Below are 15,139 nucleotides of genomic sequence, written 5' to 3'. Positions count from 1 at the left end.
TTTACCGACTATAGCAAAATTTTGAATTCCATCAATGATAGTATTCTATCACTCTAACATTTCAATGACTATCGGTGATAAAATTTATTATAAAGCTGTAAATATTTTGTAAAATTTACTATTTCTAAAAATTTATCTAATAATAAAAATCTACCCTTTACTATATAAAAAATTAAATCGTTTTATTTTGATCGTATATAAAAAATAAGATAATACATAAAATTGAGTACTATCTATCATAGATTTAAAATTAAGAGCATTGTGGTAAATGATAAAATCATAAAAAATATTAAATATTATGGTTAATCTAATCTAATCTAATTAATTAATCATTGTTTAATCCAAATTGAAAGATCCTATTTATAATGTGTAATAAAGCAAGGTCGTTATATTAGGTAAATGACAAAAACGCCCTTCTTGGCCTTTTGTTCGAAGCTAAGCAACACAACAAAATCAAACCACCATTGTAAAGCACCGTCGATTTCCATATCCAGTACCTTTCAGATTCCGAGCATATAAAACACAATCAAAATTTCAAAGAAGAAGAGAAGACGACAGATCAGTTTGAGAAGAAGAAGAAGAAGAAGCAGCAGCAGAAGCAGAATCATCATCAATCATGGCGACGGAGACTTGTACGCAGGCCTACGGCGAGCCCTCGTATTGGGACAATCGCTATTCCAATGAATCTGGCCCCTTCGATTGGTACCAGAAGTATCATTCCTTGGCGCCATTGGTCAATCTCTATGTCTCTCGCCATCATCGCACCCTCGCCGTCGGTTGCGGCAACTCAGGTTTCTTCTTCGTCTTCTTCTTCTCCATTTTTGCCCTTTTCGATTCGTTCTTCTTTACCAGATCCGGTAACTCGATGTTATCTTAATAGATTTCGACTCTGTTTTGTGTGCAAGAAGCGTTTAATTGGCATTACTTGTGGTTTTCCTTTTTTGTTGTTACAGCATTTAGCGAAGGCATGGTCGATGATGGCTATGAGGATGTAGTCAATGTTGATATATCATCTGTTGTGATTGAAGCAATGCAGAAAAAGTATTGTAATCTTCCGCAGTTGAAATGTACGTTTTTCGCTTTCTTTTTGTTTAATTGCCGTTTTATTGTTCTTCGGAGTTGGAATTACAAGACCTAGTTTGTGTATTTAGTTTGGAAAGTGGTTTTACGTAAGTTTGATTTCATAAATTCAAGAAGCTATCAAACTTGATTTTGTGATCCACGTTATTGAGTTCTTTCCCCTTGTATTTTCTTGCAATGAAGAATTTGAATTCATTTTTGTTTGAAGTTGAATTGTATTATATATATTATTGTTTATCGAATTAGACTGTAGATGATGTGAATTTTTAAATTTGGTTCAGATTCAAGTATTCATTGATGTTCCTTTATAATCAAACAGATGTGAAAATGGATGTTCGTGATATGAGTACATTTGAAACATGTTCTTTCCATGCCGTTCTTGACAAAGGTGTAGTATTCGAATTTGTCATGTACACGATTTCTAATTCTCTACGTGCACTGTTTATCTAGATTTATAGTGTGTATTTGTGTGGTTATGAGTTGTTGATTTCCAATTTTCTCTCCACAACATTTTGATTGTTTCTATTTCTATGTGATGGTTTCAGGTACCCTAGACTCTCTATTGGTGAGTATTGAGTCTTTTGATAGGTTTATCCTTTCTTCATTGATTGCTTATGTGTGGGCAACTTTTAATTTTAGTGTGGAAATAATTCACGTGAAAATGCAACTAGGATGCTTGAAGAAGTTTGGAGGTAAAACGCAACGATGGACTATATGATTTTCTATCGGTTCTTTATTTTTACGTATAAATTTTCTTTCTTGATCTGTTCACCACATATTGAAGCAGTTGATGACAAACTATAGGGTCCTCAAGGAAAATGGAGTATATATTTTGGTAAATTTTGTAGTTATTACTCTTCCTTGTTTCCTTGAATGTATTTGTTAGTGTTATATTAAAGAAATAATCTATATGTTTGTTTCAAAACTGCAGGTTACGTATGGAGCTCCCACATATAGACTAAGTCTACTGAAACGTACTTTTTCATTGATAAAGCTTCATGTCATAGGTTTGATCAAGACTAAATTTAAGCTATTTAGTGCTTTTAAATCAGTACACACTGCTCTTCGAGTCAGCTGAAAGGCAGGACGGGCATGTTTTGTTTGTGCCCACCCAGCTTGGGCAAATTTCATGCCTCTGCCCCTTACAATGTCTCAGTTTTCCAGTGTCTTTACTTTTTGTAAGAGGTTTTATGTTTAAAATATAAAATACCTAAACTTCTTAGGCATTTGAACTTGTTATGATCTATGATTGATTTGTTCTATATTTTTCAATAAATATTTGGCTTTGACTATCCAAGGAGCTTGTATGCTCGTTTCCTTTCCCTCGTTAACAGATACTCGAATATCTGTAGACTAGAGATTAAAATACTGGGTTTTGACAAAGTTTATCACTTACAACCTATTTAACTAGTATATGTATATATTCCAAAGTCATTGTTCTTCACTTACTTCAAGTTTTTAAGCTGCTTCAGAAACATTTGTAATTACTTCATATCATGTCAACTTTATCTCTCATCAACATCTTGCAGACAAATTTGTTTCAGAGAAAAGGACTGACCCTCCAAAATGGGACCTCTTGAAACCTGTTCCATTTGACAACGATGTGAGGACGCTAGAAACAATGCTCGGGCAGAATCCCGATATCCACTATGTATACATCTGTACGAAGGTTAGCATTCAATCGGTTATTGTAGAGATGGAAAAGAACTCTTTCGCAGCTCCTGTACTATTAGAAGATGCTTAAATTTTCATCTCTACGATTAATTTTTCGTTTTAGATGTGATCTTACATTTGAATTTGACTTTCTTTTTTGCAATTTTAGGATTCTTCTTTGAAGACAGACGAAAAACATGAAGTTGCTGTTGAGTGAAGGAAGAGCGTGATAAGAGGCAAGTGTTTTCCTTTAACTAAAAATGTAGGAGTTTTCTGTTGTTTTTTCAAGTTATGTAACGTGATAGTACTTAAAGCTCAACTATTTCTCACTGCATTAAATCATAAACTGTCTTTGATGCTAGGCTTCATTACATTTTAGAGATAGAATTTAACCAGGTGATGGTTGGAAATAGCACCAAAAGTTTTTCGTCTTTCACAAATAGCGCCTATTTTACTAGACTATCTCCGAATTGAATCTATATCGAGATCAAAATAAAACAAAACTTTTAAAAGTAACATGTTTGAACGATCAATTTTGTTCTTGGAATAAGGACAATGCCCGGATGAGGACAAAGATAAGACTCATGGAATAGAAGATTTTAAGATTTTCTAGGTGAGGTTTGAAAGTATTTGAGAAATTTTAGGAGTTTTTCTTTGCCTTTTTTCATTGAAATTTAAAATAAGGAAATCTAAGAAACCAGACCAAAAATTGGAAGAGAAATGAATGAAATTTAGACACTTATTTTTCAAGTGAAATTATTTATACAGAATACAGTTTAAATTTTTTAATTATTTAGAGCTGGAATTCTAATTTTGAACCAAATCAACACATTGATTTGAATTTTATGAAACTTGATATATTTCTTTATTTAAATGAGTTTGATTTTCATTTGCATTCATTGATCAACTATATTTTCAAAAAACATTCAAATATATACCAAAGAACATCAAATCTACATTTCATCTAACATTAATTGCAAAATAGGCACTTAAATAGATATTTATCTGTCAATTAAATACAAAACTGAATAATCAAAGATATATTAGATATACTCTCAATGACTTAGAGATCAAATAAGTACAAACTTCAGCCGATCAAGTTCTTTTTTCCTAATAATATATTTCAATAATAGGTCAGAGACTTAAAGTTAAGATGAAGAATGGCTAATAAGAGAAATAAGAATTCTCCGATGAATAATACCGATGCTTGATTTGGTCCTCCATTCGGTATGTTTCCGCCAACTGAAAGCACACAAAATACATCCTTTTATTGTCACTACCACTTTCAATTTATATTAATAAAAAAATCTCGCATACTTTACATATTTTAACTATATCAAAGATGCATAATGATGAGGAGAATTAGAAGCAATCAGTATTTGTTCATTTAGATTAATTAGTATGAAATTAGAATTGATAGTTAATTGTGTTATTTTCATTGTATGGAATAGCAAATTTGGGGTTTTAGGAAGAAACTTTTGGATCATATTACAATATAAACACTCTATGTTCTTAGAGAGTTTCTCTTCCTAAGGAACGAATTTCCATTATTTGACTAGATTTAGCTTAAATACTTTCCCGCTACATCATATAATATATGGAATTCATTATTTTGGTCATTTAAATTTTTTATTCCCTTGGTAAAATAATTATATTGATTTTTCATTTTTGAAACAAATTTAGTTAATGTCTTAAGTTTAATGTGCGTAACGTTAAATTTCAATGCAATTATAACATTAAACAAGTGAAAACTAAATGAAAACAAAATTCACATAATAATGAATGGATGTTCTTTTTATAAAGTTTAAAAACACTCCTTTTGATAATCTATTCTTTTCTTTTTTTAGTTTTTGAAATATGTGTGCGTTTGATAACTAAATAACTTTTTTGTTTTTGAAACATTAAATTTGTTTTTCAAATTAGGATGGAAAACTAAAAATAAAAAAGCAACTTTTATTTTTAAATCAGTCAACATGACATTTGTTTTTAATAACAAAAATTTAAAAATAAAAACAGAAAAGTTCGTTAGTTACTAAAGGAAGTCTTAAATATTTAAACAATACTAAAAAGTTACCATTTAAAAATATAATCTATTTTTCTTTTTAAAAGTTCAATTTTAATTTATGTAATTAAAAAAAATTATCCTTACAAAGTTTTTTTTTATCGAAATTATTCAAACAATTAACTTTCACTTTATTTTCCAAAATGTTAGATATAGATTATTTTAGAAATCAAAGTATATAGACTAACGAGTTATTTTTAAACCTTACAAAATAAATTAAAATATTTACAAAATGCTACCGATAAAATGATATTATTGACCATCATTTGTTATTGATATAATATAAATTTGTTTACATAAATATTTAGTTAAATTTACTATTTTTGATAATTTTTATTAAAATATTTAAAATGGATTTAGTTGATTTCAGGATTATAAATCTAATTTCAAGTTATCCCTAAATACTTTGTAAAAAATAGAATATTTGAGAAATCAATTTTCTTCTATTTTTTTGAAAAAATCCTAAAATTTCAAACTTAAAGAACTAGAAATTTATGGGCTTAATTAAAAATGAAATTCAAAACAGCATTTTCAAGAAATGACAATGTGATGCAAAAGAGCCTTACCGCAATCTCTAGTATGATTAGAAGAAACGGAGCAAAGGCACAACAATCCTTCCGTTTCCGTATCAAATCCACAATTTCCTCCCGATTTCGAACAACGATCACATCCCAAATCCGCAACCGAAAAGCTCAATTTCATTCCATATTCCCAATCCAAAGCCCCTACTCCCTTCAGATTCTCCGTATTCAACACCGTCGTGTAATGCGTACAATCCAAAATGTTCATACTCATCATCTTCACCGTATCGTATCCCGTAAAACAGCATGGCGGCGATGTACTGTTCGCCAACAAATGGAACACTCTGAACGCGTTGCAACTTCCGTACAGTTCGTCGCATGAATGGCCGGAGAAATTGAAGCAGAGGTACTTGTAGTGGTTGAGGATCGGAGAATCGATCGAGCAGTTGAGGAGAGCGAAGACTGTGTCTGGCGATGGCGGAATTATGATTGATTGAATGTCCGTCATGATGAAATCGTGATGCGGTTGGAGGATTGAGCAGGTAGACATTGCTGGATCGTAGATCACCATGGATTGTTTGTCGTAATCGATGGATTGTACTTTATAGCTACCGGAAGGAGTGAGGAAAAAAAGATCGTTGGAGCAATTGAACATGCGACGAAATTGAGGTGCTCCGCAGCCGTCGTCGATTCCGAAGGGGTATTTAATCGGAATGTTGCCGCAGGAATTACGGCAAGGTGAGGCGAATACGAGAGAAGGTGAAAGTATTAGTGGTGGTAGTAGGAAGAGAAGCAATGACCATGAAAATGTGAGATTCTGGTGACCGAAGATGACAGAAAACGGTGGCGACGCCATGGAAATAGTTATGTTTTCTAGTAAAATGAGAAACTGAATGGAAATTGGAATGGTGGATTATTTTGATTTCGGAGGAGGAAGAGGAGAACAGCTCAGAGGAAGGAATTTGGAACTTCGAGGAACAATAATGAACTAAAATTGCGGTGTTCTCTCCATCAACTTTTGGAGGTAAATTTCTCTTTTCGTTTTTTTTTCGTTTTTTTTTTCTTTTGAATTTGTGATGATCATCAAAATTCACTACTCTCTCTAAACCTAAGTTTAAACATCTTTTAACAAAATTTCTAAAGAAGAATTAAAATAACGTCAAATTAGTATCTCCGTTCACCTAAGTACTTTTTTAAAAAAATCAATACCAAAACATAAGTTCATCCTTTTAATTTCAAGTATCTTCAAGAAATCTAACACTAAGCTCAACTCTATCAAGATTGGTTAGTCCAACATAAGCATAAATCAATCCGAACAATAGTAAACATAGTTGGTGTGTAAAAAACTTGGAATTATAGTAATTTTGTGAGGGAATATTTGATGATGATTTTCTAATTATAAAACCATCATAGTGAATACAAGAGAGATAATTGAACAAACAGTAACTTTATAATAATCAATCTAAAAAATAACTATACGCCTAAGTCTGGAGGAGGCTAAATGTTAGATTAAGTGAACTTATGTATACAAAACGTGACCTTACACCTAAATCTGGAGGATGCGTAGCTAGTGGTAATTCAGATTATGTGTAATAAAAGGATAGAGTTGAAAGAGGGACTTATGCCCCAAATCCATCATAGACACAAACGGTTTAATTTGGTTTATCAATACTTATAATACATTTAAGAAATAGATAGAAACAATAGTTTAGCATAGTATTAATTTGTGACGGTGTGGATGAGGGGGAGACATCATAAGAAAATCGTCAAAAAGGTTCAAAAAGAAGATGTCACACTCACACAGTGGGATCCTACTTTGACTAATTCCCTCACCCTAAATCATATTTCCTTTTATTTTTTTTAAATGATTAAAATATGGATCCTTATGAATAACAAAAATTAAAATGTACTTTTTCTTTTTAATATGTAAAAGCAACTTTTTATTTGTTCCTATTAAAAACTTGCTGTCTTTCATACCTCTCCCTCCGTGGCAAACAAAATTGGTTCCCGTTGCACTATTATAGAGACTAGAATAAAAGAAAGAAGATGATCATAAACAGCAAAATGTTAAAAGAGGGGTGGAATGCACTATTCCTCACCCCACTCCCCTAATTAAATTTTTTTTATTTTGGTGTTGCACTTCAAAAGCACGTATCTAGTTTTAGCAAATAGTGACTAAAATAATTCAAAATTTCTCCCAACTAAGACAAAAAATTGAATTCAACCCCCGCCCTAAAAAACACTTTAAAAGTTAATTGTGAAGGACAAAGCTTTCCAAAATTTCACAGCTTTTATTTTAAATAGTAATGATAAAATTCCGTTGTGGGGATGTCAAAATGTGTTTACAGCTAAACCCCAAAAATCTGCAATGATAATATATTGTCAAGAAAGTCCAAAAGCAAAGCCCCAAAAATTCAAACTGTAAGAAATTTGTAGGTTTTCCCACAGATTTCACACCGAGAAACTGAGTTTGGTTCTGAAAAGATTTCAACTTCACATTGGCACCAGGAGTTTCTAGGACATAGGGAAGAAAATTAAGGAGATATTAATCACGTTGATTTCAATTAAAAACTTCAAGTTAAAAACTCACATTATTATTAATATTATTATTATTACTACTATGCATCAAACATAAGTAAAAATATAATAAGCATTTGGTAGTAGTGGATAGTACATAACTAAGTAGTTGCAAACCATATACATATAATATAGCTATTGCTTCATCATTTATAAACAAGGAGACAACAAAATATAGTTTACCACTATTATCATTTCATTCAACACCACACAAAACCTCATACCGTGGTGGTGGCTTTCACACATTAGTGAAACGCAAGTAATTCTTCTTTGATGGAAGCTCCAAAGTTTCGTAGCCATTAGGGAACATTTGCTTGGCCTGCTCATCACTCACACTCGGTGTGATCACACACTTGTCGCCCGGCTTCCAGTTCACTGGAGTCGCCACCTTGTGTTTTGTAGCCCTCTGTAAAGAATCCAAAACCCTCAACACTTCCTCTATGTTCCTCCCAGTACTTGCTGGGTACAAGAAGCTTAGCTTCACCTTCTTGTCTGGACCGATGATGTGCAATGCCCGCGATGGCACTGCACCACCTGATGGGTCTTTCTCGTCGGGGTCGACCATATTCAGTTCCTTGAAGATCTCTCTCTTCGGATCCGCCAGTATTGGATATGTGACTTTTTTCCCTTTCTGCAAAGGTATGTTATTCAACTGAATTAACTATTCAAAACCAAAAGCATTCATTGAGTAACCGAAAAACTCACATTGAAGGCTTCGATATCTTTGATCCACTCGTTATGTGATTGAACATCATCACAAGATAATCCTACTAGCTTCACACCACGTTTACTGAACTCCTCTGCTTTCGCAGCCATCATCCCTAGCTCCGTAGTACAAACGGGAGTAAAATCCCCTGCATGCAAACCAAAATTTGAGTAGCCATCATCCCTACCACTTACATTTCTTGATTGAAAAAACTTAGGTGCTGCTTTTAGCTGTTTTCATTTCTTTTTTACCTAATCATTGTCCTTAAAAGCCAAATTTCGGAAACCCGTTCACTAAATAATACAATTCAACTCTATGGCATGAAAGGAAATAGGCTTAGTTTGAAAAAAAGGAAAACTCAAAAGGACTGAGTGATCTTGAAAGTGTACCCGGGTGAGAGAAGATAATGCCCCAGCTATCGCCGAAGTAATCATATAAACTGATCCTTCCATGGGTGCTATCAGCTTGAATATTAGGTATTGTATCGCCTATTGTAAGGCCAGGCATCTTCTACCTACAGGAAGAGAATTATAGAATATTACAAATTCAAAGTCTGGTGTTTTGATGTGTGTTTTTCTTTGTTTTTTTCATGTATATATGCAGTTTTCTGGCATTTTCTTGACTTTCTGCATGTAGCGAACGTGGCAGTTGTCGTGTCAATTGATGGATGTTGCATGCATTTTGTTGAAGACATGATACCTATTTGTCTCAGTTTTCCTTATTTTATACTTTTTTCCAGCCATCCCAAGAACAAGTGTGTCAAGTAATTCCACTTAAGCGCAAAATGACATGTGGACGATTTTTAGCCTCGCTTGGTTGATCCGATCGACGTAGGAGAATATAGAAATAGAAAAATCCAGTTCCTTCCCATGATATCATTCATTTCATTCCCGAACACTTCTGATCAATCATTAATCTGATCATTACAGCACTGTAGGCCCTTACATCCACTCCAAAGCTTGGTAACATTAGTATAGTGAGATCAGAGGTAATATGTTAACCAACAAAATAAAGATAAAGTATTCATACCTATAATCATCAGCAGCAACTCCGAAGGAATTCCAACCCTGCATTTATTAGGTGGCTATAGGTGGGAGAAGCTTGAGTTTTGCATTGCTGAAGTCTAATTAGTCACCAAATTAACCCCTTTTTTGGTAGGAGGGTTCAAGAGCGCAAGAAGTCATACAAATCAATCAAATATGATTCATTTTCCTATTTGTTCATGTATACAATTGTAGCCAAAATGGAACAGACACATGATACCAGTGATTTTAATTTTGTGAAGAACGACACCTCTAAGATTCAGTTTAGAGAAAGAAGAATGAATGATCTATGTACGTTTAAACTAATGCTACTCAAGTTCTGCCCTGTCTCAATGACGCTTCTATGTTTCATGTGCTGCTAGATTAAGATGTTTACTAACCCCCCAAGCGGAGGGAAAAAGGGAAAAACAATGATTCAAGCATGCAACATTCCTACGAATCAATGAAATATTATTCATTCGTTTCATTAGTACATGAATACAATTCTAACCAAAATGTAATCGATATAGGCGATTTTGAAATTGTGAAAAGGGACACCTCTGCTTCAGTTTACATAGAGGAAGGATGGAATGATCTACGTTTCTACAACTGCTAGTTTAGTTCCATCCCGTGTCAATGAGATGCTTCTATGTTTCATCTGCTGCGACAAACCCCAACCTCTAAAAAAGAGGGGGGAAAAAATAACAAAACAAAAAAAGCTGCTGGCTTACTGTTCTACTCATTCTAAAGGTGCTGCATGTCCTTCCGTTCAAGATGTCACAATGTCCTTTAGGGAAAGTCGCTCTGATGAAAGGCATATTAGAGGGTTAAACAGAAATGCACCAGGATAAATTATAAATCTAAGGGTGAGATGTTTTAGAATAACTGATAAACGGTGACGATTATAGATAAAAATATATTATAAATTTGCATGAGAAGCATGATTAATAATGGATTAAATTTAAAAAAAATACCCACCTAAACTTTAAAAAGTTTCATTTTGACTCTTTTAAGTTTGAAATACAACCCTTAAAAAGGAAAAAAGTTTGTAAATATTTAAGTTCCGAAGAACGGAAAATAGATCATGAATGAAAAGAAGAAGACAATAGTATAGTTATACTTTACATATGCATATGTTTCTTTATAGTTTTTCAATTTGTTAAAATGGAACTTTTCAAAGTCAGTGGTGTTTTTTATGTTTCTTAAACCTTAATTTCCTACGTCAATTTCATAATCTTTCAAATGAGAGAAACGAGAAATCCGGACTTACTGATCAGTTCATACGTGACTATCATCGTGGTTCCATACAGTGACATATTCAAAAACCGAGGTCCAAAGCCTCTGTAAAATCCCAGCCATCCATCTTCCTTGAGAAGTGCTCTTGATGTCTTGAGCACGGATGGTCTTCCAATTCCATAGTTATCGATGACCTGCATTGGAGAGATCCGGATAAAAAACATTAAAGAAACGAAAGACGAAGTCTTTTCATCATTTCATACCAATGATGTACACACACACATGTAGATGCACATCCAATTTCAGAAACCCAATTTCCTCTCCTACTGTAGCGGATTAATATTAACTACCACGTTACCTGAAGTCTGGTTTTTACTGTGTCAATGGGAGTTGTAATAACAGAGGAACAAGCACCTGCCACCATTCCTGCTGTGGCCTGAACTGTAACCATCTCCATGTGAGAAGGTTTCTTCTCCATGCTATCTCGATATCCTAAGCTCCTAATAATTATTAGATTACTCCATAGTCCAAGATTTTAGCCATTAAAATTAATCCGCAAATTTGACAATGGTAGAAAATTATTGCACCTCCAGATAATATGTTGAGCAGCACCATAAACACCCCACCAGAGGGCAGATGCTGGAGACTGAGTTACAGCCGTTAATCCAAAACCCCTATATAAACCACGAAATCCTTCGGCCTTCATCACTTTTCTGACAACATCAAGTGGGCTATTGCAGTAGGTGGTTCCAGGAAGCCCTTGAACCATCAGCCTCTGGCAAACCTGAGGACAACAATTGACATTGTATAATTGTATCACAAGTAGTAGTCATACATACAGATCAAAATTGAAGCTTCTTATTTAATGTATGTACTTGCAAAAGTAAACTGTGAAGTAGGAGAGAGGATCAAGTTCACCGATATATCCTTCATTCAATTCAGAGAAAAATAAGTTTTTATCCATAAATATTTTTTTCTCTTCAAATCAAGTGAACAAACAAAAAAAACTTCATCCTAAAAACTAAATTTGAAATTATTTTAGTACAAAAAAATGGAGGGTATGGAGACTTGAACCCCCAACCTCAAGGGATGAAGTACACTGTACATGCCAATTATTGCTGACAGGTTTGCTTAAGCATGGGAACTTGCAACCATGAGCCATTTATTTCAATCAAGTCTTTAAGTGTTCCCTCATCAAGAACTAAACTACTTCACCCAAAAAAAAGGAAAAAAATCTCAAATAGGCAACACTCAAAAGGAAAGGTTCACCTACCACGTCCAATGGCACATAGTATATGCATGAAACTAAATTTGAGATCATGCCTGCAACTCCATTAGCAAGACCAATACGCGTTGCTTCAGGCATTTCCAGATTTTCAGTATATTTCAACATTATGTCTTTTGATACTTCTAGTGATGTTAAAGCCAATACTCGACCAGGTAATGATCCAATTGCTGAAGTACCAAATCCTCTGTACAAGCCAGAGATTCCATCGGACTTCAATATATTCCAGAAAACTGAGACTCCACGCATGTGAGAAAGACCAGATCCATCAACTTGCATTCTAGTTTTTACAACCGCTGTTGGATGTAACAAGGCTGACTGAACCGTAAAGAGTATTGCCCCAATTATATGAAACTTTGTCTTGTCCAACCTAATTGAAGTCATCACTCATCAGTAACATAACATTACAAGAAGCATGGAAATACATTCCAAAATATTTGTAAAAAGAAAATCTACAACTCTTCAGGTTATAATACCTTAATCTGTTATCTAGCTCCGAATCACCAAGTGCTGAAGTTTTGTATTTATTTTATTGACGATTTTGGCTCTAGAAATTACAGGGCGCAATATATATAAACCTACTTACCGAACTCATGCATTATACGATATTTCTCTCAAATAAAAAAAAAATGATCTCTCCTATTATCTGAACGTAGCTAAGACGTTGTTCTCTACTGTTTATTCCATCGATTTTCTTTGATGGTTGATTTTGTAACACTTAATTGCCAAAGATGATTTCATTTTGAAAGAAAACTAGAGTAGCATTAGCAAGAGTGAAAGTCAAAAGAAAAGAGTGAAGGCGTCCTGGTGCAAATTATTGAAGCCAAAGACGTTAAAACTTAGAAGCAAAGTGGAGATGAACTCCACAAATCACCTAGTTTTAAACTATACGTTATGTTGAGTGACGATCAACTCACATACCGAAGCCTAGTTCGGCATTTAAAGAACATTAACTGTGTTTAAGCTCCAAATTCCTAATGCTTTAAAAGACTTACGCCAAGACTAACTATCAGAACCTAATACATTCTCTTACCAAAAATCTTCCAAGGTGTAAGACAAAGCAAACAAAATTCCACAACAATCGGAAGTTAATATCAAGAACGCATCTCTCAGTCTTTTAAATCAATTCCTAAAACGGATATTAAGACACACAAAACAAACAACAAGAAGTTAACATCTATCTAGCACACTTCCGTTCATTCCTTAAGCGATATTCTAAAACAGAAACCGATACTAATAACCGTTCTAAGCCAAAAAGAAGTGAGGATCAAGATTTTCGCTAGCAAATTAGTAGAACATTGATGAAAAATGGAACAAACGCGATGGTAGAGAGAAAGTTGGTGGAGAACCTGTTCCAGTTGATGTCGGTATCAGAAAGCGCCAACTCCGCCGCCGGTGCAGCTTCGGCGTCGAGAGCCATTGATCTGGTGGTTCGGTTCCGTGATCACAAAGCTATAGGTTGTGACAATAAGAGCTTAAGCTTCTTCTTCTTCAGCTTGCTCGTTGAAGAGCTGAGAAAAGGCAAAAGGAAAGCTTAGAGAATAATATGGTACGGGCCGGTTAGACCTTTTCAGTTTTCAGGAGTCATTTTTGTTGAAATGGAAGTTTCTACGATTTTCTCACCGATCTCTCGTGTGAATTCGTGGCATTTCATTATTAGTATTTTATTTGTAGCAAATATAAACATTAATTTACACATTAAAATTCTATTTTCTATCCTAATTTTTTTAAATATTTTAATCTCTAAACTAAAAAGAAAAAATATTTTAAAAATATAACAAACCATTCAAATATTTATAATTTCGAAAAACTTCACGTCTATGCAAATACAGAATAAAAAACTAAGATACTGATTAATTAATTAACGTTTAATATATTTGAAAAATGAATTGACAAACCTAGAATATTAAAAAGATAATTAGATTTTTTACACTTTTTCATTTTGTTAGCTGGGTTATAAATATTTTTCCAGTTTGTTATTGTTCAATAGAGATTTCGAATAAATGTAATTAGTAAAATTGAAATTTGAACTTTGTATATTAATGAATATTATGAATACAATCTCTAGTATTTACTCATTTGATGTTTTCTTTCGAATACAAGTTAAAAACTTAGAACTTCTTAATCCTCGATCTTCTGTTGTAGTTGCAAGTCGATTTGAACTTCGATCAAGTTTAATCTTCAAGTCTGAAAGATTGATGAACATGTCTTGAGAGCTTGTAGAAATTCAGAGCTTCAATTCTTCCTTGAACAAAAATTTAATGGGCTTTAGGTGGACTTTGATCCATTTGCTTGATGAGCTTGGGCTTGAATCCATATGCTTGTTGAACTCGAACTTGAGTTTGATCATTTGTCTTATTGGACTTAAGCTTGAACCCATATGTTTGACGAGTTTAAATTGAATTGAGTAATCTTAATTATCCAAATCCAATCAAAATAAAAAATATATAATTATTATGATAATGTGATAAAATTTATTGCTCAAACCGTTTATATTTAGAAAAATGGGTAATTATAATTGATGACCACTTTAGGAATAATAATTAAGGATATAACAACATTTAAAAGAAATTACAAATATAGCAAAACTATCGCTGATAGACTTGTATCAGTATAATCTATCAATGATAGATCAATATTTACAACATGATCTATCAGTGATAGAATTCCATCATCGATAGAATTTGATAAATTTTGCTATATTTGTAATTTTTTTAAAGTGCTACATACTTAATTATTTTACATATAATGGCTAAATTTGCAACTATCCCTAAAAAAAATTAACTGGATTTTTTTTTTCGACTTTAACTTTTTAAAAGTAGCATAATTTGATTCGTTAAAATTTAGCCCACCAAATACAATGATCACTGTGAATTCAAATGGTAAATTAATTAAAAAAGTCATCACCATTTTGAAGTATTGATGCTCTAAAGTATACTTATCTTATTTTATTATTATTATTTTACCTTCGCCTGTTCTAAATTTTAAAAAAATTTA

At 33.1% G+C, this 15,139-nt stretch overlaps 4 protein-coding genes and 1 long non-coding RNA gene across 7 annotated transcripts; 2 read left to right on the top strand and 3 right to left on the bottom strand.

The window, feature by feature from the left end:
• The first annotated feature begins 441 nt into the window (after positions 1-441).
• On the top strand, positions 442-4,291 carry LOC101203026 (EEF1A lysine methyltransferase 4). 3 transcript variants are annotated; one of them, XM_031882320.1, is made up of 10 exons: positions 442-791; positions 954-1,067; positions 1,400-1,468; positions 1,626-1,645; positions 1,720-1,772; positions 1,885-1,915; positions 2,012-2,087; positions 2,610-2,749; positions 2,903-2,969; positions 3,867-4,291. In XM_031882320.1, the coding sequence occupies exons 1-9, from the start codon at positions 617-619 to the stop codon at positions 2,948-2,950; spliced, it is 726 nt and encodes a 241-aa protein (XP_031738180.1). In that variant the 5' UTR covers positions 442-616; the 3' UTR covers positions 2,951-2,969; positions 3,867-4,291. The 3 variants fall into 3 exon arrangements, with proteins under 3 accessions (XP_031738180.1, XP_031738181.1, XP_004147623.1); XM_004147575.3 differs by lacking the exon at positions 3,867-4,291 and having other exon boundaries at positions 443-791; positions 2,903-3,145; XM_031882321.1 differs by lacking the exons at positions 1,400-1,468; positions 3,867-4,291 and having other exon boundaries at positions 2,903-3,145.
• LOC101203503 lies at positions 3,699-6,271 on the bottom strand. Its single transcript, XM_004147577.3, has 2 exons — positions 5,362-6,271; positions 3,699-3,975 (listed from the first exon to the last, which is right to left on the bottom strand). The coding sequence occupies exons 1-2, from the start codon at positions 6,170-6,172 to the stop codon at positions 3,857-3,859; spliced, it is 930 nt and encodes a 309-aa protein (XP_004147625.1). The 5' UTR covers positions 6,173-6,271; the 3' UTR covers positions 3,699-3,856.
• Positions 6,209-9,948, top strand: LOC116402671. Its single transcript, XR_004215158.1, has 2 exons — positions 6,209-6,340; positions 9,339-9,948. It is a non-coding gene; the product is annotated as an uncharacterized LOC116402671 (long non-coding RNA).
• Positions 7,985-9,341, bottom strand: LOC101203261 (1-Cys peroxiredoxin A). The gene is made up of 3 exons (XM_004147576.3): positions 8,989-9,341; positions 8,599-8,747; positions 7,985-8,524 (listed from the first exon to the last, which is right to left on the bottom strand). Exons 1-3 carry the CDS (start codon positions 9,104-9,106, stop codon positions 8,132-8,134), a joined length of 660 nt encoding a protein of 219 aa, XP_004147624.1. The 5' UTR covers positions 9,107-9,341; the 3' UTR covers positions 7,985-8,131.
• A 123-nt stretch (positions 9,949-10,071) lies between the features above and the next one.
• Positions 10,072-13,795, bottom strand: LOC101213375 (solute carrier family 25 member 44). The gene is made up of 6 exons (XM_004147616.3): positions 13,492-13,795; positions 12,131-12,512; positions 11,445-11,641; positions 11,216-11,357; positions 10,892-11,051; positions 10,072-10,425 (listed from the first exon to the last, which is right to left on the bottom strand). Exons 1-6 carry the CDS (start codon positions 13,560-13,562, stop codon positions 10,391-10,393), a joined length of 987 nt encoding a protein of 328 aa, XP_004147664.2. The 5' UTR covers positions 13,563-13,795; the 3' UTR covers positions 10,072-10,390.
• Between the last annotated feature and the right edge of the window lie 1,344 nt (positions 13,796-15,139).

This window comes from Cucumis sativus, chromosome 3 (genome assembly GCF_000004075.3).
Source record: "Cucumis sativus cultivar 9930 chromosome 3, Cucumber_9930_V3, whole genome shotgun sequence".
NCBI lineage: Eukaryota > Viridiplantae > Streptophyta > Magnoliopsida > Cucurbitales > Cucurbitaceae > Cucumis > Cucumis sativus.
This window is presented reverse-complemented; position numbering and strand designations above follow the sequence as displayed.

Bases quoted from the DNA above. Each gene is read 5' to 3' on its own strand.
- LOC101203261 (XM_004147576.3), bottom strand. From the start codon at position 9,106: ATGCCTGGCCTTACAATAGGCGATACAATACCTAATATTCAAGCTGAT. The intron at 8,748-8,988 runs GTACACTTTCAA...GTTTGCATGCAG, and splicing joins CATTATCTTCTCTCACCCGG to GGGATTTTACTCCCGTTTGT. The intron at 8,525-8,598 runs GTGAGTTTTTCG...ATACCTTTGCAG, and splicing joins AAGATATCGAAGCCTTCAAT to AAAGGGAAAAAAGTCACATA.
- LOC101203026 (XM_031882320.1), top strand. From the start codon at position 617: ATGGCGACGGAGACTTGTACGCAGGCCTACGGCGAGCCCTCGTATTGG. The intron at 792-953 runs GTTTCTTCTTCG...TTGTTGTTACAG, and splicing joins CGTCGGTTGCGGCAACTCAG to CATTTAGCGAAGGCATGGTC. The intron at 1,646-1,719 runs GTGAGTATTGAG...TTTTAATTTTAG, and splicing joins GTACCCTAGACTCTCTATTG to TGTGGAAATAATTCACGTGA.
- LOC101203503 (XM_004147577.3), bottom strand. From the start codon at position 6,172: ATGGCGTCGCCACCGTTTTCTGTCATCTTCGGTCACCAGAATCTCACA. The intron at 3,976-5,361 runs GTAAGGCTCTTT...GTGTGCTTTCAG, and splicing joins TAATCATACTAGAGATTGCG to TTGGCGGAAACATACCGAAT.
- LOC101213375 (XM_004147616.3), bottom strand. From the start codon at position 13,562: ATGGCTCTCGACGCCGAAGCTGCACCGGCGGCGGAGTTGGCGCTTTCT. The intron at 12,513-13,491 runs GTTCTCCACCAA...GACTTCAATTAG, and splicing joins ACCGACATCAACTGGAACAG to GTTGGACAAGACAAAGTTTC. The intron at 11,358-11,444 runs GTGCAATAATTT...AATAATTATTAG, and splicing joins GCTCAACATATTATCTGGAG to GAGCTTAGGATATCGAGATA.